Genomic DNA, 25,533 nt, shown 5'->3' on the forward strand with positions numbered 1-25,533 from the left:
TATCCCTCTTTACTTTTATTTTGCCATTAGGTAATCATCTAATCCTATACAGCATTCTGTGTATAAAGCAACAAGATACCCAAAGATTACTTTGTAGTCTTTTCATCACACTTCATGTTATTGATGAGATTTCAAACAATATTCCTGCTATTGTACTACAGATGTTTATAACTGAGCTTTTTTCAGTGTTTTTTTTTCCCCAAAATGGTATTTTTCTTTCTCCTCCCTTCCTTACACTCATCTATATTTAAAATATTGATGAATAGGGCTATCCCTACTATCTGAAACTCCTTCCTGCAAGCCACTGATTCCCAAAAGGCAGTCACCTCCTGCCTTCCCCCAGTACCCCAAGACCTTCTTTCTAAAAACCTACAGCACTCGGAAGGGAATCCTGGATCAGAATCCTCTGCACTTTGATTCTGGAGACTGTTAAACTTGGCATTTCATAGAAGCAGGTTGCTTCCTCCAACTGAGGGTTCCTAGGCAGAACCTGTAGCCAGACCCCCAAACAGATTTTCAGGCCCCAACTTTTATGGAAGATGCTGTCACATGCCCGTCACAAGACTTCCAGAACTTGGTACTTTGGGAACAGCTTCCCAACACTGCAGAATGTGCTCTGGGGGCTTGTGTGGCTGGATTCTGCATTGTGTTCAACCATACTCTGGAAAAAATTTTTATTGCTATGAAAAATTTTGTTCTTGTACTAAGTTTACAAGTCTCTTAATGTGGATGTTTCTTCAGAGAGGAAAGCCAGAAGAAATCCTTGGTTACCCAGATACAAAATACAAAGACTATTTATTTGGGAGCAGCCTCCTGGCTTTCTTCATACATTTTGTGAGGTGAGAGCCCACAAACAATTACAGTGGAAAACCATCTGTAGAGATTGCAACTTTATAAGAAGGAGGAGAAAAAAAAAAAGCATAGCACTCTGAGAGTATGGCCCCTGGACACACTTTCAGCTCAGTAATGAAGTCACTCCTGAGGTTTACCCTTCAGCCAAAGATTAGACAGGCCCATAAAACAAAACAAGACTAAAAGAGCACACCAGCCCAGAGGCAAGGACTAGAAGGCAGGAGGGGACAGGAAAGCTGGTAATAGGGAACCCAAGGTTGAGAAAGGTTGTTAACCAATGTCATAAAACAATGTGTACAAACTGTTTAATGAGAAACTAGCTTGTTCTGTAAACCTTCATCTAAAGTATTAAAAAAAAAAAAAAAAAAAGCACATCACTCCAATATCTGTGAGAGAAACAGAGGCGCCCAAAATGCACTTGACTTTATACTCACCAGAATGACTTGAGTCAAGCTGGAGTTGGGGAACAATGTGATTTTCACACATGGCATTGGTTTGGCTTTAAACCTCACCCTGACTTTTTAAAAAGGATAATTCAGCTTTGGTTTCTTTCATTCTTTAGAAGACATCTTTGGATTTCTTAAGCATTGTAATCAATTGATGGAAAATTTGAAAATCAGTGATAGTGGCTGGTGGGCAAGGAGAAGGGATGTCACTTTTTTGGGTTTTTTTTTTTTTTTTTTTTTTTTTTGCAGTCTCAAAGTGTCTTGAAACACAGAGTGGAACACTTAGCTATAAAAACTTGCCCTCAGGTTTGCTCCCACCCTGAATGCATTTCTGGTTGGTGTTGGAAAGAAGCTTCCTCTGGCCTTCTAGAGGGATTCTCCCACTCAAGCATAATTGCCCTCCTTAACTACAAAGCAGCTTGTCTTTTCTGACTGTAGACACGCAGACACACAGACACACAGACACACACAGCCTCAGGAGAGATGTGGATTAGACAATGAATAGCCAGAAAGCAGCTCCCAGAGATGAGGTGCACATGCAGCAGCTGTCAAAAGGAGAAGTCGTTTTACTTTCTTTTAAACTTGCAATGTTTGTCTTTATTTTGTTCTTTATATTTTGAAAGTGAAAAGAAATAGTATTGAGTCAATTTCTTTTTGTTTGTTTTTCTTTTTTTAAATATTTGTTCTATGTATTTACAAGCCTTAAAGTTGCTCTAAAGATTCCAAAAGTATTAAGAGTACTTTTCCCAGGGTAGCACTTTTTAAAAACAATTCTTCGAGTTCTCTGGTCCACAGCATTTTCACAAATGTTTTCCTTCTGTTCCAAGGTTATGTATGTTTTGATAACTATTGTGATTTTTATTTTCTGAAGCAAGCTGAGAGGCAGGCAGAAAGATTTGATACCAAAAAAAAAAATCATTCTTACCTTGGTCACCCCAAACCTTCTTAAATCTGGACTAACTACTATGCTTTTAAAACAAACGTGAGGTGCATCTGAAGGGGAGGGAAATTTATTTCTCTGCTTTTCTATTATACAAGTTGTTTACAGAAACTGCAAATTAAAAAATTACACTGGCATTTGCAGTCCTTAAAATAAATTAAAAGTTCTCAACTTTTTTTTTTTTTTTGCTAAACAAATGTGTTTCTTTAAAGTATGAGTCCTTGTTTAAAAAGAAAAGATTAAAACAGAAAATATTTTCTATAAATAATACATGTATTTTGGTTTTAGTGCTCCCACCCTCAGGTTTGACGTCTACTTTTTTCCAGTACCTTTTTCCTCCATGATCACCTTTTTTTCTCTTTCCCCTCTCCCACTCGTGCACACGTGGGGGTTTCTGCGAGAATTGGCCTTGCTGCACTGTGATTGGCGAAGACGTGAAACTTTTTAAAAAAAATACTTAAATTGTTTCTTTTGTTTCGTTTTGTGTATTTGAAGTTTTAGTTATCCTCAGACTCCTCTTCGGCTTCCCGCAGCCAAGTGAAGAACGCTGTGACAGATTTCAGGGCCACACCCTTCCCATTCTGCTCTGCAGGGTCCTTGCTGCTCTCCCACTTGTAGAAGGCATCCTCGGAGATCACCTCTTCGTCATACAGGCAATCAAAAAACATCCGTAGCAAGTCTGCAACGGGGTGAAAAGAAGCCCTTAGTTTTGGAGGCACTGTAGTTCCCAAAGAAAGCATGTATTTCAAAGTAGTGAATGAATGCACATTAATTCCCCCAGGGAATTAGTGGCAATTAGCATTGGGGACAATTCATCGTAATAGCTCTTGATAGTTTAATAGCACAACAACTTGTCTAAAGAAGAGGAAAGAAGACAGTCTGAATTATTTTTTATTTCTATTTTTTGATCAATATAAACTATTTTCTGGTATTGGTGAGTTGTTTGATATTTTATAGGTCTCAAACACTTTAAAAATTAAATACAAGAATAATTTTTTTACTTTCTCCTTTACACACTTCTCCATTGTTTGTATTTTTACACTGAAAATATATTGTTTGTACAAACTTTGGATTAAAAAGGCAGGATATACTTTTCCCCTCTCCTAAGGTTATATTTTAAAAATGAAAATAATAATCCTTCATATGGAAAACGTAGGCATAAACTATTTTACCTAGATTTTATCAAGTGAAACTATAGTTGTTTTGTTTTTAATGCCCAAACTATCTTATTACAATGCTCTGTTTTGCTCTCACTGTGGAAACTTGGCTTACATTATTGTTCCAAAAAAAAAAAAGACAAAATTAAGCTCCAACAGAGGGATATATATATATGTGTGTGTGTGCGTGCGTGCTAACTCGTGTGTCTGTATACCTACCTTCATTATAAAAAAAATAGGCTCTTAAAATTAATTTACAGTCACCTCTCTGATTCATAATAACAGAGGAGGGCAGTGGAATAAATAATACATGCTAATAAAGATTAGGTTTAGAATGAATTATACTAAAACTTTTCTTTAAATTTGTCTTTGTAATTATACTAGTCAAGCTAATATATTGAAGTAAATTTTCATTTTCTAAACCCTAGCCGGTCTATGTGAAAATGGAAGCAAGTGACCAGGATTCTGCTGGCAGTAAATCTAGAATTAACTATCTCTCCAGGGATCACTGAAGCTGATAATTATGGCAAATATTTTAATTTGACTGACTGAACACACAGCATCAATACCATCTGCCGATTTAACCATCTCATTTGAAAAGTTAGTGTCCTCTTTCTGTAAGAGTAGGAAAAGGAAGCCATGGTGCTCAATGACCTATCAAAGGTCTTGAGAGAAAGAAAACAAAATCAGATTAAATTCTCTGATTCCGACTCAGATGTCTTTTAGTTACAATCTGAGCGTAATTTGTTTCAATCTTTCCCTTTATTCCCCAGAAAGATTCAACAGCACTAGGGAAAGAAGGGAAAACTTTGCAAAAGCTACAATCTAAAAAGGTGTCAAGGAACTACGTGAACTACTTCAGCACCAAGTCTCTAAAACAGCCATGGGATTATCCACTTTCATAAATTTCAACTGAGTTTTCAAAATTTAATTGAATTCAGCTAATTAGCCATTATCACTAAGACTCAGGTGTTCAGGTTACCTTATTTGTCTGGTTAGTCAAGAATTAATCACAATACTTAACTGAAAACTATTCTAAAATTCCTTTGTAAAGACAACATGATTAACATACTTATGGTCTGTCTTTGGCACCTGAGGATTTGAAGAGTATCATCCTCAAGATTATTCACTAATTTTCATTATTAAGGCCTACATTAACAAAGGTGTAAGATTCACTGCATGTATGCTAATACCAAAAGATGTCCTAGGCCTACACTGTCTAATACAGCAGCCACTAGCCACGTGTGGCTATTTACATTAAGTAAAATTAAAAGTTATGTTCCTCAGTCACAACTGCTACATTGAAAGTGCTCAACAGCTACCTGTTTTTCATGGTTATTCTATTGGACAGTGCAAATATATCTGTATCACTGCAGAAAGTCTTATTAGATAGACCTATGCTAGAAAGAGGATTAAATCTTTAATATAAGCTAATTTCCCTGTTGTCATTTACTCATAAAAGTCAAGTATGTAAAAAATTGAGATTTATGGAAGTTGCTGGTTATCGCAGTTTTTGTACCTAGTGATTTTTCTGCTGTCTACTGTTCAAACTCTGAACCATCTCTATGTGGATAAACCTCACCCAGTGGTTGTGTTAACTGGAACATGAAGTAAACTTACTGGCAGGTTGATCAAGTTTTACTATTGATGCTTGTAGTGCATAAAGTGCTTGCAGTTCCTTCTCTGTATCTGAGTCTAGGTACTTGAGTAAAATCGGCACTCTCTGCTTGATGACAGCAGTGTCCACTCGGAAGGCAGAGCAGTCAGCTAGAGGTGACAGAATAACTAGGCATTATATTTAAGGAGTTAACATACAGACCATTTTCAATTTTCTGAGTAGATAGGATACACAGGACTCTGCAAGGGAAGATGGAGAAAGCAAAGGGGTCTAAGGCAAAGATTTGGAAATCCAAAATGTACTTAAGTTTTTACTGGGAAATTCTCTCTGAAATAATAAAAACATGGAGGTGGGATATATTTCGAGTGCTGGATTCCCTCAAGAGCAGTATACCCAATGATTTATCTTTAATAATGAAACAGTGACAATGGTTTGATGACATTCCAAACTATAAAAGCAACATTAAAAAGGAAATTAAAGTGACAGTTCATGCAAATCTTTTTAGACGGTTAAAAGAACTGGAACCATTTGTTACCAATAGGAAGTCAAAGATCAACTGTGACAGTGGCAAACAACAAACATAAGCCATTCCAGCAGCTCAGATCTAGGCCTTTGGGGGACAAGTATGATAAGAAGGGCTGAGGAAAGCATTCTCAGTGCCAGGAAACACAAGGTTTTATTTTCTTTGCAAGTTATCACTGAGACACAGTCTTGTTTTCAAGAGCAACTTTTTGTACTTTCCAACTTTGATTTTAAAACACCAAAGTCTTATAGGTCCATAGGTACTGGGAATAATTTCAAAGATTTTTATAAAGACTTTTACTTAGCTTGTTATTTACCATATAAAAGAACATTGAAAAAAAATTCCACCTGACGTGAAACCTTAAATTATAACTCCGGGGCTAAATTACATGGCAGAAAGCTATCTTCTCAAGTGATGGACAGACCTGAAATTCTGAGACATCTTTTGAGCTGATGAATTTGTGACAGGAATGTTAGACTAAGTGGATGTCCTCATTAAATATTGTTAGATACCACAGGTAGCTTGGAATATTTAGGGTTTCTACCAATGTTAACCCTAACCCTGTGTGCAATACATAAACATTTGATAAAATTGTCTCATCATGTAAAGTCAATGTAAAGCAGGAGGAACAATGGGTAACTTCTTTCCTCCCATTATGTATTTATGCAAAGTGACTTTTCTAGTGAGAATAGCCATCCATTGATATTAGTTTTAAGAATATTCAACCTATTTGTTATCATTCAAAAAGAGAAGAAAGAAGAGACCTAGAATGCTGGATGTGAAAAGGTGAGAGAAAAGCCAAGGAATCTAAAATAATTCAAGGAGCATGCAATAACTTTCCACTGAATTGAAGAACACAAGACCTGCAGTAGCCACTCAGGGCTCTCTGCAGGCAAGTAGCTATTCACCTCTCTGCTTGAGACAGTCGTGCAATATAGACAAAAATGGTACCTGTTAGCACAGAAACTGACCTATAGAGGGCAAGTTTTGAAGGCGAAGTAACTTCAGACATGTATAATCAGCAGCTGAGTAGCTGACATGTTGGGAATTTTAGATGTTAAGGGTTGCCTTCAGAAATGTTACTTACCTATAATAGCTGCTTTACAAACAGCTGTCATTAAAGCTCTAAGGAATGTAGGTGAACTCATCTGGCTTTCATCTAGATTAGCCTGAAATCAAAAGTAAATGGAAAAATTAGAGGTTACCCTGAATACCAGAGAAATTATCTCCCCAAACCAGGGTGGATTTGGCAGTAAGGGCAGATGGAGTCTCATTCAAGCTCTGCAAAAATTAATCTCCTGATTCACTGAAAAACAGTTTGACTATCACCATTCTGCCTGAAAATGTTTTAAGCACCACTATTTAGTTTTCAGAGTGCTTATCACTGCCTATCCTCTGCTCACGCAGTGATACGCTGTTGTGTACTATGTGCATGTGGAAGGGCAACCATTTAAAAAGACATTCTTCCTTCCCAATGAATAATCCACATTAAGATGATCTAGTCATTTAAAAGAACAACCAAACCACAAGTGCAATGTACTTTCAGAACTACTTTCTCAGTTGTATGCAACCATTCTTACGCGTGCCAACACTGCTTTCTTCGTCTTCATTTTCATTTGAATTAAAGATTAGTCTCAAGCACTGTCTCAAACAAACCCTTCAGGTGGTGAGAAAATTGTTATTCTTTTCTAAGAATGGCAAGAGAAAATGTATTTAGAGATGCTAAGTAGAATAAATGGGTCCCCAAATTTATTTTTAGTTTATTTTTCTAAAGAGCTTATCTTGTTGCTATTAGACACTGTATTAAGCCAGATAAGTAGCAAAAGGGAAAAAACAAACAAGACATTTTCTGAGCAGGTATTTGAAATGTTTTTCAATGTTTACATTGCTTATGGCTGTGAACAGAACTAACGATTGTCTCAGCTTCTTTTAGTAGCACAGCATGGTATTTTCCACTGAAAGGATCAGCCTTAAAAGGATTAAACCAAACCTATTGCCCTCCAGTCAATTCAGCCTCACAGTGACCCTATAAGACAGAGCAGAACTGCCCCATAGGATTTCCAGGGCTGTAAATCTTTACAGAAGCAGACTGACACATCTTTCTCTTGCAGAGCAGCTGTTGGCTTTGAACTGCTGACCTTTCGCTTAGTAGCCACATGCTTTAACCACCTTGCCACGAGGGCTCCTAAAAAGCATTGGCTGGGAAAGATTAAAGATGTCATTTTAAATTTCTATGTTGAAAACCTAACAATTTCAAAGATATCTGGATATCAGTTTAATGTTGAAGGCTCTGAGAACCGAGGTAGAGTAACCAGCACTTCTCTCGTTGTTGAACACCTAACTTCAAACATCACTTCGGAGGAAGTGACAGTTTCTTGAGAGTTAAGAGTGGTTAACAAGTCAGATGGCCAGCTCTGCGGGCTACTGGCAGAGCTGAAACGTGGAGGGCTGTGCTACAGGAAGAGGCTCCACCACCAACCCTTTCCCAGAGGACAGAAATGTGTGGCGCCACTGCTGACAGCTAAGGTTGCGCGACGGGGTAGGGAGTAGGAAGGAGGAAAGACCCACGTATAAAAAGTTTCATGATAATTTGTGCATTCTAGCCAGTTGCTGGTTTATAAATCTTTAAAAATACTTTATTTAGGCGGAGGCCAGGCTTGTCTAATCCCAAAGAAATTATTTCTGCTAAGTCTGGACAATTATTTTTGAAGAAGAAACGAGGGAATAAAAACATACCATTACTTCTCCCCTCCCCCTCATCATTACTTTTTGGCTCAACAAAACTTTATAAACAGGCTGAAAGAGCTATTTCAAGTACTGAATATCATATGAAATCCCCAAAGGATTAAATTTCAAGCAGTCTGAGAAAAATAAACAAATTAGTTAAATGTTATTAGATAATAAATATCATTTCCAAACCATTTGACTGTTTATTGTGTTATAAAAACACAGGGTGCATATCTCTTCTACTAAATAGAGCCAAATATTATAATTCTAGCATTTGAGAGTAGAAAAGACCCGAAGAGAAGAGTAAAGAAAGCTGACATATGGAATACACAGAGATGTTAACAAAAGAGGGCAAAAATAAGAAGGAAGATGGATCTGCTAAGCAAAGTCATATTTGTGTAATACTTACTCGTATCTGACACAGTGCAAAAAAAGTCTATATGTATTATGAGCTCAGTTACTATTATATTTTTGTTGTCACTCTCTCTTTTTTTTTTTAAGTCAGCTTTATTAACATTCCTTAAAATTTACCCTTTGTCTTCTCTTTGAGAATAATTGTTGGTCTGGAGAAGGCAGAATAAACACTGATATGAAAGAAACAGAGCCCAAGGTGGATGAAGAGGTAAAAACAGAATCATTTTTCAATAAATGAGAAAACACAAGACCAAGTTGCTAAACTGATGGGGATATATGAAAAATGGTGGAGAAAGAGAATGATGCTAAATATATAAATGTTCACTTGGCCTCCAAATGGGGAAAGAATGTATATGATATCAATAACATACCAGAAAGCCTGATGCTAATTCTATGCTAAATTCTAGAATGAACTGTCACATGAATGGCTTAAAAGCCTCATAGAAGAAAGAGATGGTTATACTAAGAGGCAGCATAAAATTTATGGAAAACAAGTTATGCTGAACTATATCCACTCCGCACTTACTGACACGGTTAGGTTCTGAAGACCCGGTTGTTACACGAAAATGGAGGAGGATAAGATCACAATATGGAAGGTGACTATCTCATTACGTAACTGCTAAATTATATCATTATATAACTCTCAAACCACTGAGAATCATGGCCCCACCAAGCTGATACATAAACTTACCCATCGCAGCCAGCGTTACTCTCGCCTTGTACCCCGGCATTCATTACTGCCAGATGTTTGTCATTAATACACAAAATAGTCAGATTTTTTACTATTATTGTAAATGCAAAATGTTGGTAACAAGATAGTCCACAAGTGAGGAGTAGGTGTAACCTCCTTTTCTGAGCTCAGAAGAAAGATACAGTTGTGACTCTCTGGACTTGAGCAAGACATTTGATAAAGTATCCAATGATAGATACTTCCTTGTGGTCAAAGTGAAAATGTGAGCTAGGCAGTAGAATGAAGTGAATTAATGAATTAACAGCCACAGGGGTGGGGAGGCTGGTCATTCAAGGTATGCTTCTTTATCCATAGCCCTGCCCAATCACACATTTACCCGTAACTTGAATGACAACACAACTGGCATGTTAATGAAATGCATAGATGATACAAAGTAAAAAAAAATGGCAAGCATCCCAAAGTGTCATGAGAGAATAAAAACGTGTTTAAGAAGATGAATATCAACAGAATTAAATTTAAATATCCTCCATTTTGGTTCAAAAAACAAATGCACTAAGTTCAGGATGGGAGAAAAATGGCTAAACAACAGAATGTAAAAGAACGGGTACTAAATGACAGAAAGAGCAATTTGAATTCAGTGCAGAGAGGCTTCCAGGGGGCAGAATCCAAAATAAGAAATGCATTACTACCACCTGACCATACACTGCTGGACCACTCTGGTTATCATGGTCAGTCTGCACATCCTCACTTTGAGAGTGATGTTGAAAGCCCAGGCTATGCCTGGATAAGAGTAACTAGAACTAGCTTGACAGCCTGGATATCAAGGTTTCAGGAGAGGGTAAAAAGCATCTAGATAGGACGACAAGGATATGATGATAGGCTATTTCAGTTATTTGAAAGGTTCTCAACTAAAGGGGAAAATGGATTTATTACCCTGTGTAGCTACTGAGGAAAAATAGGTACAAAATCAAATTATTAGATGCTTCATTATTTCTCAATGCTTAAAGTGGCTGAAGAAACAACAACCCATTAGAACAGCTACAACAGAGGATTTATACAGGAGGGAGAGACCTAGACTAGCCCTTTACAGCTTACTCTCAACTTTGATTACTCTATGATCTCATGAAAAATGTGCACAAATAAAACACAATTTTATAAATAAAAATTATTATTCAAAGGAATACAGTAACAAATTAAAAGTAGACATGATCAACGTAAACTCCGCAACACAAGATAACTAATGTATAATATTTTCAGAAGGCAATGTTAATGTGAAAATAAAAGCCACCACATCTCATAAAACGCAGCAATGATTGTGATGATGGCATAAAACCCATTGCCGTGGAGTCGATTCTGACTCATAGCGACACTATAGGACAGGACTGAACTGCCCCATAGGGTTTCCAAGGAGCGCCTGGCAGATTCGAACTGCTGACCTTTTGGTTAGCAGCTGAATTCTTAACCACTATGCCACCAGGGTTTCCATGAGGATGGCATATGTCATGGGTTGAATTGTGTCCTCCAAAAATACCTGTCAACTTAGCTGGGCCATGATTCTCAGTATTATATGACTGTCCACCATTTTATGTGATTTTTCTATATGTTCTAAATCCTATCACTACGATGTAATAAGATGGATTAGCAGCAGTTATACTGATGAGGTGTACAAGATTAGGTAGTGTTTTAAGCCAATCTCTTTTGAGATATAAGAGAGAAGCGAGCAGAGAGACATGGGGACCTCACACTACCAAGAAAGCAGTGCTAGGAACAGAGCACGTCCTTTGGACCTGAGATGCTCCCAGACCAAGGGAAAACTGATGAGCCAAAAGAGTGAAAGCCTTCCCCTGGAGCCTGCACCCTGAATTCAGACTTCTAGCCTACTGGGCTGTGACAGAATACATTTCTCTTTGTTAAAACCATCCATTTGCAGTAGTTCTGTTATAGCAGCACTAGATGACTAAGACAGCATAGGACTAGACAATGTTTCATTCTGTTATACATAAGGTCGTTACGAGTCGGAGCCGACTTGATGGCACCTGACAATAACATATTACATTAATTTTATCCAGGATAGTATTTAAAATGTGAGGGCATTCAGAAAGGAATGTAATTGTAGAATGGTAAAAATGCAGAGTATATCAGAAACTAAAGTGAGACCCAGAGAAATGGCTTATGTTCTGATTATTTTTACCGAGTTTTTAGGAGACTGTGAATCTTATAAAAATAGAAAGTCTTAGTGAGTTTTAAATACATATGCAAAAATAAAAGCTAACTTCCTTAAGATTAAAAAATCCTATGAGGGAAAAGGGTGGGTATGTGGATTAAGGGGATCTCATGGTAAAATTTTTTTTGCACAGTTATCAGGGAGGGTGACGCAGTCTTTATACCTCTACCCAGTCAAAGATCTGCTCATCATTTGCTTTGTCCTCAATAATGAGTTTCTCGAGTCGTTTATATAGCTCTTCAGCAGTGAGTTCTTTCTTTGAAAGTGCTTCAGAGGAACAGGAACCATCAGATTCTATAAAGTCCAACTTCTGTAACATAAAATGTTAAACATATTAACATCATTCAGTGTTATCATCACCCAAATAGGAAAACAGTGCCACGGGCTGTATCTTCTGTCTTACATGGAATCAAAATCATTACCAGGAACCATTTTATATCTATAGTTCTGGAAGATTCTTACTCTGTTATTCTTCTGAATATTTCTCTATCTTCTTATATTATGTATCTCTAATTCTTCTTAAAAAACAAGCAAACAAACAAATCCCCTATATATGCTTATCTCCAGGTCATTTTGAGCTTCAATTTTGCTCTTGGATGTCACATAGCTCTTTAAGGTGGGGCAACAGTACTAGCCAAGGGCACAATTTAACTCCATTTCTGCAGCCTACAGTTTCTGTCAAGGTTTGTGTCAGGATCACTGGATAGCAGCTGTCAAATCGCTGTAGTTGTGGTTTCACTAAGGCCTTCATGTAACTTCTGACCATTCTGAATCCAAGTACAAGAAATGGCATTATAATCATTTAACTCTTAAATGGAAAGTTATTTTTTTTTTTTAAGGCAATGAGGTATGTAGGTATGCTTTGCTTTATGAAATTTCATTACTCTAAAGTCATAAGGGCTAAAATATTAAAAACTATTCATATAAGATTTTCTAAACACTTTTGAAGATCCTGGTGTATTCCTATACCCTACCCATCATTTACACAGAAGAAACCGCTATCTTGAATTCTGTTTTTTCATCCTCTTGTTTTAATTATTTTTATCACTTATGTAGCAACTCTAAACAGTATTTCCCTACGAGTTTTTGGAAACACTGTGGACAATTTTTCCAATTCAATGTTGATAAACACCACATCCTCTACACTTAAATGTACACACCAAAGCAAAGGCAATCTCTTTTCAGAATAGACAATCAATTTTTTATAACCTAACCATGAAATACTCTTCAAACTTATTCTAATACCCTAAAGCTCCCTGTTTAACCTACCCCAAACCTACAAAAATAAGGTCTAAAGCAATGAACAATAACAACACAAAAATCAAACATGATGTACAGTGCCCATTAATAAAATATGACACAAAAATTTGAAAATAAAAGCCTTTACCACCACCAAAGGAGTCAGTGGTGTAGCTGTAAGGTTTACATTGGTCACTGCAGAGAAGGATTTGATTCTTAGAATCCTTGTGTTTCTGTACAAGTTATATGATCTTCTTGGTACCCAGAAGGCTGGGGTTTGGGTTTAGGGATCAGATCACCACTATCTCTTGGAGAATGCTCCAGGGCTTACAGAAAAAGGGCATTAAACCAACTATTTTAGAAGAAAGCTGAAAGTCAGGATATATAAGACCAAGTTCTCTAGAACCTCATTTTTTCTAATATGCCTTTTAAACATTTTTATGAATTATAAAACCACCAACATCCATAATTTATTGAGCACCTCTCTGGGCTATGCACCGTGGGAGGTGCATCTGCAACAGTACCTCATTTAATCCCCACAAAAACTCTACAAGAAAGGTATTATTAGCATTTTATAGATGAGGAACCTGTGGCTTAAAGAAGTCAAGTTATTTGCTTGAAGTCACACAGTAAGTCGTAGAAAACTGGAATCTGAATCTAGGTTTATTTGATTTCAAACCAGGGTTCCTCTCTACATTCATATAATGCTTAGACAGATAGATAGCTCCTGCTGAGTGAACTTATGGCAACCTTATGTACAGCAGAACAAAACACTGCCTAGTCCTCCATTATCCTCACCATCACTGGCATATTTGAGTCCGTCATTGCAGCTACTCTGCCAGTCCATTTCACTGAGGGTCTCCCTCGTCGGCCTTCTACCTCACTAAACATGATGTCCTCCTCCAGGGATTGATCCTTCTTGATGATACGTCCAAAGTAAGTGAGTCGAACAATGTTCTGTTGTAATCCATACAGTTTTTGTTGGCTAATTTTCAAAAATAGATTGCCAGGCCTTCCTTCCTAGTATGTCTTAGTCTGGATGCTCTGCTGAAATCTGTCCACCATGGGTGACCTTGCTGGTATTTGCTTCTTCTGGGAGTCAGAGTAATACTGACCTGGGACCAATTCAACTTTCTTCCAAGATCTCTGGTAGCACTGATAAAGGCATCTATCTGCCCTTAGGGCAACATGCCCTTGACATATGCTTACTGCTCAGACTTCATATTTCATCTTGGCTTTTTTTTTCCTTCTTCTTTCTTGGCCCCTTGGAAATTTCTTCCACTTTCTATGAACCCAGCAATACAACAGAAATTATGCTTTATGCAGGTGCTTACTGTTGTGGCAGAAGTGTTCCCCAGTGTGTGTAAACTACAACCGAAAATGAAGCTAAAGTCCATAGTAACCTAATATATATCTTTACGCACAATAATTTCACATTGCTTTATTATTTTCATTCATCTAGAGCGACTTTATCTTCTTATTGCTAATTTTGTTGGCTGTCTTTAGTTTTCCTCACTTGTTTTCCAGGATCATTTTGAGAGGCAGTTTTGCTTTCTCTCTCTGTCGCTCTCCTTAGTCTAACATTTTATGGTTGCCCCTACCTGGCCCTCATAATTCCTCATTTAGGATCGAATTATATTGGCTGTGGAAGCTTCTGCCTTGTGATATTGTGGATTTCCAGATTCAGCTGCCAAGTTGGTAAGCAACCTACCTAAGGTTCTGGCTACAAGACCGCGTCTATTTCGTTGTGCTTATGTATCTACTGGTTTCATGCAGTAAGCTTGTCTTCAATTCTCTACCTTGTAAGGGACATTCTAGTCTCCATTACCCCACAGAAATAATTTCTGGCTGCCTCTGCCTGCTCTCTGACCCAGGGCGCAAAAGATCTGCAGTTTTAGCCTTATTACTACTGCTTTATTTATGTCATTTGTGGCTCATGGGGATGTGTAGCTTGTTTTCGGAGTGTGGCTACCTAAGTCTTTTGATTTTTTGTTATTTTATCTGTTATTTAGTGAGTGTGGAGTTGGGGTGGCCTCAAAGCATGAACTTACAATGCCACCTTGACCAAGATTCCTATTTTGATCTAATTTTAATTACTGAAATACTAATAAAATTACCTTCATTTCCTCTGTGAAACGAGCCAACTACTACCAACAGGAAAACACATGCCTTGTTCTTACCTGCTCCAAAAGAAAATTATGTACATCTTCCCCTTCTGGTAAAAAGTCCTTCCAGCTGAGGTCAGCCTCCCTCCATAAGGCTCCCACTTTCTTATGGCTCTAAAACACAGATAAGTCCAATCCATTTACTTTCACATTGAAAGAGGAAAAAAAGAGGACTGCTTAAAATTAAGAGTACAGAGCCCTAAAAACTGAAAAATCAAAACTTTTCTTTGCTGACGTTAAACAGACATTTGAACTCATGTACTTGTAATGGTGAATGACTGAAGTACAGCTGTTTTAGAGAATGATACTAAGGTTCATCAGTTTACTTATCAGATGAGTAATCTGGGCAACTACAAGCTGCTATTTGGGATTTGCGAACATAAGCGCTTCAAGAGTCCAATACACATGATTTATATATTCAACACCACTGCTTTTCCTAGTGAGTGCTGTATGTATTTGCTATTAAAGTCACTCAAAAAGCCCCACTGGAATCCCTTTTCATACAAAATCATGATTACGCTGCCGCATAAGAGAATGCCTAAGACAGTTGTTTGTCCCAAACCACGAATGAGAAGTGTTTCAAGGGCCAGAAGCACAAGGTTGAGCCCAAGAAACAACAGAGATGAGCTGCTGTCACCTGGAAAAATGAGGCAGCTGTCATCTAAGAAGCAAGTATTATTTCAAAGAGTAACTTGCCCAAGGGGCAGCTGATAACTTGGTGGAGCCAGGATTTGAACTCAGGCTGACTCCAAAGCTTACGCTTTATAATCATTTGGTTTTATTTAGAAGTAGGAATTTACATTTCTACAAAAAAAAGGTAAACAAGAATTTGAGTTTTGAATACGGGCTAAAGGCAAGTGGGTAGGAGAGAAAGAGGGAATTTTAAGACATACAAATCGAGGTTCAGTAAAAATTTTAGTACCATCAAACAAACGATAATCAACTAGAACTAGAGACCAGGCTATTTAGTATAACTATCTATGGATAACTATTACACAAATGGGATATAGAGGGACGTCTGTAGACTTACAGGGGAGAAATGAAACTTTGACATTTTTTTAATCAATGCTTATAAAGCACTGAAATCTATCATCCCATTATCTTTGGCTCAGGTTTGAATAAGTGAGAAATGTCTCTAGAATTTTCATGTGAGTTCTGTTGTGTTTTGACATCTTTCAACCGAGGTGTCCCATTACCTCTGTGATGCCACAGTACTTTCCTAAACCTCTTAGATCTCTAATATAACATTTTCAGATTCTTTTGAAACTACTGGTTTAGACTTGTCTCTCTTCCCCTCTAGCCTATAAATTCTTTGAAAGCTTCGTTATTTTTGTAGACTGAGGGCCTAGCATAGAGTTTTGTAGAGAATAATTGTACAGTAAGTATTTATTAAACTAAAATAAATTAAACTAACGTTAAGACAGAAATCCACAATCTTGTAGAATAATTTTTACCACCTATTTCTAATCACATTAAGGAGCCCTGGTGGCATGGTGGTTAAGTACTCAGCTACTAACTGAAAGGTTGGTGGTATAAACCCACCAGCTGTTCTGCAGAAGAAAGATGTGAAGTCTGCTTCCATGAAGATTATGGCCTTGGAAACCCTATGCGGCAGTTCTTTTCTGTCCTACAGGGTCGCTATGAGTGAGAATTGACTCGATAGCAACAGGTTTGGTTTTTCCAATCAGATTAACTATCCAGTGATCCAGAAATATAAAATTGATCACTTTATGAATCCTATCATGCTTTGAGGAAAACAAAGAAATTTTCATTAAAATCTACTAAAAAAGCATGAATTGTATAGACATTTTGTTTAGAAAATACAAAATTATTAATTGCCAATCAACCATATCTTGAGATTCTTTAGAATTATACCACATTTAGCTGAGATTAGATAATTTTTAGCCAAGTTACTAGTAAAAGAAGAACAAATACACCTCGGAAAGAAGCTAGGTTAAAACAGAGTTATTAGTAAAAGAAAATAGAATTACTTGCACACTGAGTTCTCAGCTATTCATGGGTAACCCAATATCAAGACCCTAATATGCTACTGAGTCTGACACTCAGGAGTTTAACACTCACCATTTGTTTGCATAGAAGGTGCAATATTTCAGAAAGCAAGATCCCAGCTCTTCCAACAGGAAGTAAAGGTTTGCTAAATTCTCTATAAAAGATAAGAGCAATGATTAAGTACCTCTGAACAAATTCTCTATTTTAGAACAGTAGGCAAACAACGTGTGCCAAAATAACAGACCCTGTGTAACGAAAATAATACCGGACAAGCCAAAGTTCCAGGGCGTGGTCTAAGCTATTTTGCACAGAAGCAGTTTGGTGTCTTTAGGGTCACCTTATGCTCCATGGAAAAGTTGAAAAGGGACTTTACAATAACTGGGGTTTGCCTTTTTTGTGAACCACTTACATGATGGAGCAACGTAAAGATCAATCATAGTTTATTAAGCTCTGCTTCAAACCAAAAGGGGAGAAACCCTCTAGTAACAGGGAGTTGTGAAGCCCAGTTTAAGGGCATTTAGGAAAAAAAAGCTTTTCTTCAGAGTATAGATAAAACAGAAGAGGACCAACTGTTTCATAGTCTAGATTAGTATTTCCGAAATTGTATGCCAAAGGATACCAGTGATTACCAACAATTACTCCTCAAAAGAAGATTCTACAGTCAATTAAGTGGGGCAATACTGAATTAAGACAAACTAGTTTTTATTTGTTGTTATTTTGTTTTACTACAGGATTCTCATAATTTTTAACGTGCTATAATATACTCTTGAATCTCAAAGAAAAGGGACACAGTAGTATGCAGAGTTTGACTATATAAACAATTTCTGGGGAAACACTAGTGTTCTGAACAACACAGTTTGGGAAATACAGTGAGTATGGTCTATACCCACCACGTGTCTGTCAGTGTATTGTACTGTGGTGGCTTGCACGTTGCTGTGATACTGGAAGGTATGCCACTGGTATTTCAAATACCAGCAGGGTTACCCATGGTGGACAGGTTACAGCAGAGCTTCCTGACTAAGGCAAACTAGGAAGAAGGAATTGGTCTACTTCTGAAAAAATAGGCCAGTGAAAACCTTATGAATACCAGTGGAACACGGTCTGATACAGTGCTGGAAGATGAGTCCCTCAGGTTGGAAGGCACTCAAAATACGGCTGGGGAAGAGCTGCCTCCTCAAAGTGGAGTCAGCCTTAACGATACAGATAGAGTCAAGCTTCTGGGACCTTCATTTCCTAATGTGGTATGACTCAAAATGGGAAGAAACAGCTGCAAACATCCATTAATTACTGGAATGTGGAATGTACAAAGTATGAACCTAGAAAATCAGAAATCATTGAAAATGAAATACAACAAATAAAGATTGACATCACAGGCATTAGTGAGCTGAACTGGACTGGTATTGGCCATTTTGAGTCAGACAATCATATGCTCTACTATGCCAGGAACGACAAATTGAAAGAAAAATGGCGTCATGTTCATCGTCAAAAAGAACATTTTGAGATCTATCCTTAAGTACAACAGGATAACATCCATACGCTGTCAAGGAAGACCAGTTAATATGACTATTATTCAAATTTACACACCAACCACTAATGCCAAAGATACGGAAACTAAAGATTTTTACCAACCTCTGCAGCCTGAAATTTATCAAACAAGCAATCAAGATGCATTGATAATTGCAGGTGATTGGAATGTGAAAGTTGGAAACAAAGAAGAAGGATCAGTAGTTGGAAAATACAGCCTTGGTTACAGAAATGATTCCAGAGGTCGCAGGATGGAATTTTGCAAGACCAATGACTTATTCATTACAAATACCTTTTTTCAACAATATAAATGGCAACTATACATGTAGACCTTACTGGATGGAAAACACAGGAATCAAATCAACTATATCTGTGGAAAGAGATGATAGAAAACCTCAATATAATCAGCCAGAACAAGGCCAAGGCCTGACTGTGGAACAGGCCATCAATTGCTCATATGCAAGTTGAAGTTAAAGCTGAAGAACATTCAAACAGGTCCACGAGAACCAAACTATGACCTTAAATATATTCCACCTGAATTTGGAGACCATCTCAAGAACAGATTTGACGCACTGAACACTAACGATCGAAGACCAGACAAATTGTGGGACATCATACGTGAAGAACAAAAGAGGCCATTAAAAAGACAGGAAAGAAAGAAAAGACCAAAATGGATGTCAGAAGAGACTCTGAAACTTGCTCTACAATGTAGAGTAGCTAAAGCAAATGGAAGAAATGATGAAGTAAAAGAGTTGAACAGAAGATTTCAAAGGCTGGCTACAGAAGACAAAGTAAAGTATTAAAATGAAATGTGCAAAGACCTGGAGTTAGAAAATGAAAAAGTAAGATGCTCCATATTTCTCAGGCTGAAAGAACTGAAGGAAAAATTCAAGCCTCAAGTTGCATTTTTTAAAGATTCTATGGCCAAATTATTGAACGACACATGAGGCATGAAAAGCAGGAAGGAATACATAGTCAGTGTACTAGAAAGAATCGGTCGGCATTCAATCATTTCAGGAGATAGCATATGATCAAGAACCAATGGTACTGAAGGAAGAAGTCCAAGCTGCTCTGAAGGCATTGGCGAAAAACAAGGCTCCAGGAATTGACAGAATACCAGTTGAGGTATTTCAACAAACGGATGCAGCGCTGGAAGTGTACACTCATCTATGTCAAGAAATTTGGAAGACAGCTACCTGGACAACTGACTGGAAGAGATCCATATTTTTGCCCGTTCCAAAGAAACGTGATCCAACAGAATGTGAAATTATAGAACAATATCAATTATATCACAAGCAAGTAAAATACTGCTGAAGACTATTCAAAAGCAGCTGCAGCAGTATATCAATGGGGAACTATCAGAAATTCAAGCTGGAATCAGAAGAGGACATGGAACCAGGGATACCATTGCTGATGTCAGATGGATCCTGGTGAAAGCCGAAAATACCAGAAAGATGTTTATCTGTGTTTTATTGACTATGCAAAGGCATTTGACTGTGTGGATGCTAACAAATTTTGGATAACATTGCGAAGAATGGGAACTGCAGAACACTTAATTGTGCTTATAAGGAACCTGTACATATATCAAGACACAGTTGTTTGAACAGAACAAGGGGACACTGCCTTGTTTAAAGTCAGGAAAGGTGTGAGTCAGGTTTATATCCTTTCATCATACTTATTCAACTGTATGCTGAGCAAATAATCCAAGAAGCTGGGCTATTTGATGAAGACCTCAGCATCAGGATTGGAGGAAGACTCGTTAACAACCTGCATTATGCAGATGACACAATCTTGCTTGCTGAAAGTGAAGAAGACTTGAAGCACTTGCTGATGAAGATCAAAGTCCACAGCTTTCAGTATGGATTACACCTCAACATAAAGAAAACAAAGATCCTCACAAGTGCACCAATAAGCAATATCACGATAAACAGAGAAAAGATTAAAGTGTTAAAGTATTTCATTTTACTTGGATCCACAATCAACACTCATGGAAGAGCAGTCAAGAAATCAAATGACATTTTGCATTGGGCAAAACAGCTGCGAAAGACCTCTTTAAAGTATTAAAAAGCAAAAATGTCATTTTGGAGACTAAAGTGAGTCTGACCCAAACCATAGTTATTTTCAGTCGCTTTGTATGCATGTGAAAAATGCACAATGATTAAGGAATACCGGAGAAGAATTGACACCTTTGAATTATGGTGTTGGCAAAGAATATTGAATATACCATGGACTGCCAAAAGAACGAACAAATCTGTCTTGGAAGAAGTACAGCCAGAATGCTCATTAGAAGCAAGGATGGTGAGACTTCGTATCATGTACTTTGAAAATGTTATCAGGAGGGACCAGTCCCTGGAGAAGGACATCATGTCTGGTAAAGTAGAGGGTCAGTGAAAAAGAGGAAGACCCTCAAGAGATGGATTGACACAGCGGATCCAACAGCAGACTCAAGCGTAACAATGACTGTGAGGGTAGCGTAGGCCCGACAGTGTTTCATTCTGTTTGTATACAGGGTCGCTATAAGTTAGAAGGGACCTGAAGGCATCTAACAACAACTAAAAGTCACAGGTTGTATTCAAGAAAGAGTCCAAAGGCACGAATGAAACCACACTATGCTAGAGAGCCAGCTGGAGAATTCTGCGTCAGTTTAACTTCACGTATTATCAGAAGAAATGAGTACAACTTACATGATAAGTTCTCTCATGGAGATTCCACCTTCTTTTAACATGGGGGTCACCAGTTCAGCAAGGTACAACCAAATATGGGGAATATCAATGGCCATGTCATCTGCTAATTCCAAGGTTTCGGAAAAACTGGAATAGAATTGGAAAAAAAATTCACATGCAAATGCAATTCAAAAGCTAAGACTTTATTTTTTTAAGACCACAAAATTAAATTATTCAACAAATACATATTGAGCTCCTACTGTGTGTTAGGCAAGGAGCCCTGGTGGCACAATGGTTAAATGCTTGACTGCTAACCGAAAGGTCAGCGGCACCATGGGAGAAAAGACCTGGCAATCTGCTTCCATAAAGAGTACAGCCTGGGAAACCCCACGGGGCAGTTCTACTGTCATATACGGTCGCTCTGCGTCGGAATTGACTCTACAACACACAACAACACGTGTTAGGCACTGTTCTAGGCTCAAAGTGACTGGTAAACATGCTCCTACTCCCAAAGAACTTTTACTAATTTAAGGAGAAAGACCAGCATAAACAAAAGCATATTTTCAATAGGGATAATATTTTTAAGAACAAGTACTAGGGTACTGGAACAAGCACAGAGGGTGGTCAGAAAATACATCTGTATGGAGGTGAAAACAAGGCAGCCAAGTGCAGTTCTTGGGGAATAGCTTCCAATTTAATCTCACACTAGAAAGAGTTCTCCACAGTTGAAAATCACATCCTCCAATCAGTCAGAAGAACTGACTAAACCCTTACTGAAACAAAGATCAGACACAAAGAGAAAAAAACAGACAAAAATCCTTGTCCTCTGAGGACAAACACTGGCTGGATATAAGAGTCGGACATTATTATCATCACTATTACATGTTATAAACTATTACACCTCTAAAGAAAAGTTAATAGTTTCAGGTTTTTTTTGGTTAAGAAATATATTTCAGAGTATTAAAATAAAATAAATAGCAACTGCATCAATATAAAACTGAGAAAACTCAAACACAAAATAACACCATTGTCTTACTTAGGCTGAAAATCACGACTATCCACATTTAGACGTATAAACAAACATATTTCAAGAGTTTGTTAATTATTCCTATATGGGTTATAATATATTATGAAGTATAAAAACAAGAGTGAATTTATCTACAGGAGACATACACAAAATTTTAAGTACTAAGGAAAGGGAAATCTGAATGAAGGGACCAAGGGCAGACAGTACTTCACATCCTTTTTTAGATGTCTGCATACATAAGACGTGTGCTTTTTCACCGCAGTTACAGTTTCTAGCCAGAGTATGGACAAACATGTCATTAAAATTTTTTATCTTAAAAAGAGCAACCACTACGAGGCAGAGGCACCTTTCTGAAGCCGCCATTTCCTAAGAGTTTGCAGTTCAGTAACATTATCTAACTCTGGGTTTCATGAATCCTTAATGCCAGTTTCTGACCTCACAGCTTGCAATTATTTGACGTCTATTTGCTATACAACAGATACTTGTCTGTCTTCTCATTATGGATACACTTGCAGTCAGTTAACGGGCCACTGATGGGACATGATCTGGCTGGCCTCCAAGGTTTCTCAGTTAATCACTCTATCCTGCCAATTTATGTTCCATGGGCTAGTGGCTAGATTAAGCTGGTTAATGAGGTCCTAAGACAATTGTAGCCATCTCTGTAGGTCTTTCAGTAGTGTACCTGCTGTTATTCTCAACTTATAGTACAACTAAGAGATACCATGTTCTTCCTTGTTTTCTCTACTTCATCGTGGGACAATTTATAGAACACAATCATTGATATACTGTCAATAAAAAACATTCTGGCTGAACACTGTATCAGATTTCCCTTAAACAAGCCTGTAAGAGACTTATTTTTTTTCAGGTTTACAGAGCCAAAATGCTTTTGCATGATTAAAAAAAACAAAAAAACAAAACAAAACAAAACAAAAAAAACCCCGAGGAGTATAGAAGCATCTGGGTAACTATCTTGACGTCTTTGGACTATATACACAGCCTATAATAATGCTGGAAACCCTGGTGGCGTAGTGGTTAAGTGCTACAGCTGCTAACCAAAGGGTCGGCAGTTCAAATCCTTCAGGCGCTCCTTGGAAACTCTATGGGGCAGTCCTACTCTGTCCTATAGGGTCACTATGAGTCGGAACTGACTTAACAGCACTGGGTTTGGTTTGTTTTTGGATAATAATGCCTTGCACAATACACATTTTCTGCTGGCTGAATGAATGAAACAGAGCTACACCACACCCTTGGTTCTTGTTATGTAGTAACCACGATACCCACTGGACTGCATTTTGGTGGGACTTCAGGCATCCCGCTCCCAGCCCGTTACAAAACTACAAAAACTTTACACTTATTTTATACGTTGGCTTCCTATCTAATATTTGGAAACTAGGCAGCGTAGTGGTTGAGAGCTATGGCTGCTAACCAAAAGGTCGGCAGTTCGAATCCACCAGGTGCTCCTTGGGAAGTCTATGGGGCAGTTCTACTCTGTCCTATAGGGTCGCTATAAGTCAGAATCGACTCAACAGCCAATGGCTTTTGGTATATCTAATATTTAATTGAAGAAAGGGGTACATGCTTAAAAGTTAGAAATTTTCCTTAAAATATAGATTAAAAAAAAACTGACCAGAAATCTGTCAGAAGAGCTAAATAATGCTACCATAATTGAAAATTATATTGTCAGCAGCATATTCCACAATTTGTATTATGATCACTCAATAACAATGTCAATCTTGCTGTAGATAAACAAGGAAGAGATAGTGGAGATATCTAAAAATCAGACTGGTCAAGTATTATTATGAAAAATAAAAGTGACTCTAACTACAGGTAAGAAGAAGAAATAAATAAAAAGATGAAAAGTCTACTAATACTTCAGTATCATACTCAAAGGATTACTAGAAAAAAGACTACTTAAACCAGATCTTGCCTTGTAAGCAAATAGGATCTTTTTCATTGCTAACAAGTATCTCAGCAATTCTGCATTTGAAAATAGGTATGGATGTCTTGTACAAGCTCTAAATAGTATCTTTTTACCAAGGCAGAACTGCCATGAGCAACAAAAGTTACAAAAAAGTAGTCAAGATAAAGAATTTCTTCTCCAACAAACATCCTCCAAAGTGAAATATTAATATATCATTTCCTATAGGGCACTGTTTTAGTTAACTAGTGCTGCTACAACAGAAATACCACAAGTGGATGGCTTCAACAAAGAAAAATTTATTCTCTCACATTCAAGTAGGCTAGAAATCTGAATTCAGGGTGCCAGTTTCAGGGGAAGACTTTCTCTTTTGGACTTGGAGTTCATTTAACACTTTTGCTACGATATGGTGGGATGAATGTGTTTTACACGTGGCAAACTCATGAATTTTGGGGGGCCAAAGGGTGGAATGTTATGGATTGAATTGTGCCCCCCAAAATGTGCATCGATTTGGCTAGGCCATGATTCCCAGTATTGTGTGGGTGTCCACTATTTTGTCATTTGATGTGATTTTCCTGCTGTTAGGTGCCGTCGAATCGGTTCCGACTCATAGTGACCCCATGCACAACAGAATGAAACACTGCCTGGTCCTGAGCTATCCTTAAAATCATTGTTATGCTTGAGCTCATTGTTACAGCCACTGTGTCAATCCACCTCACTGAGGGTCTTCCTCTTTTCTGCTGACCCTGTACTCTGCCAATCATGATGTTCTTCTCCAGGGACTGATACCTCCTGACAACATGTCCAAAGTATGTAAGACGCAGTCTCGCCATCCTTGTTTCTAAGCAGCATTCTGGTTGTACTTCTTCTAAGACAGGTTTGTTCGTTCTTTTGGCAGTCCATGGTATATTCAACATTCTTCGCCAACACCACAATTCAAAAGTGTTAATTCTTCTTCAGTCTTCCTTATTCACTGTCCAGCTTTCACGTGCATATGATGCGACTGAAAATACCATGGCTTGGGTCGGGCGCACCTTAGTCTTCCAGGTGACATCTTTGCTCTTCCACATGTTAAGAGGTCCTTTGCAGCAGATTTACCCAATGCAATGCATCTTTTGATTTCTTGACTGCTGCTTCCATGGCGGTTGATTGTGGATGCAAGTAAAATGAAATCCTTGACAACTTCAATCTTTTCTCCATTTATCATGATGTTGCTCATTGGTCCAGTTGTGAGGATTTTTGTTCTATGTTGAGGTGCAATCCATATTGAAGGCTGTGGTCTTTGATCTTCATTAGTAAGTGCTTCAAATCCTCTTCACTTTCACCAAGCAAGGTTGTGTCATCTGCATGACGCAGATTGTTGATCAGTCTTCCTCCAATCCTGATTCCCTGTTC

The 25,533-nt window shown here is 37.8% G+C and overlaps 1 protein-coding gene across 8 annotated transcripts in view; it reads right to left on the reverse strand.

Annotated features, from left to right (window-relative positions):
- Window positions 1-2,440: 2,440 nt before the first annotated feature.
- The window catches only part of EIF4G3 (eukaryotic translation initiation factor 4 gamma 3), a 381,417-nt gene continuing 358,324 nt past the window's right edge, over window positions 2,441-25,533 (reverse strand). For all 8 annotated transcript variants that reach the window (XM_049878174.1, XM_049878170.1, XM_049878168.1 and 5 more), the window contains 7 exons: window positions 21,215-21,340; window positions 17,079-17,160; window positions 15,012-15,110; window positions 11,756-11,902; window positions 6,624-6,705; window positions 5,016-5,162; window positions 2,441-2,917 (listed from right to left, as the gene is read on the reverse strand). In XM_049878174.1, coding sequence (XP_049734131.1) covers window positions 2,736-2,917; window positions 5,016-5,162; window positions 6,624-6,705; window positions 11,756-11,902; window positions 15,012-15,110; window positions 17,079-17,160; window positions 21,215-21,340 — 865 coding nt within the window. In that variant the 3' untranslated portion in view covers window positions 2,441-2,735. The remainder of the gene's footprint in view (window positions 2,918-5,015; window positions 5,163-6,623; window positions 6,706-11,755; window positions 11,903-15,011; window positions 15,111-17,078; window positions 17,161-21,214; window positions 21,341-25,533) is intronic.

Source organism: Elephas maximus, chromosome 3 (assembly GCF_024166365.1).
Source record: "Elephas maximus indicus isolate mEleMax1 chromosome 3, mEleMax1 primary haplotype, whole genome shotgun sequence".
NCBI classification, from domain to species: Eukaryota; Metazoa; Chordata; class Mammalia; order Proboscidea; family Elephantidae; genus Elephas; species Elephas maximus.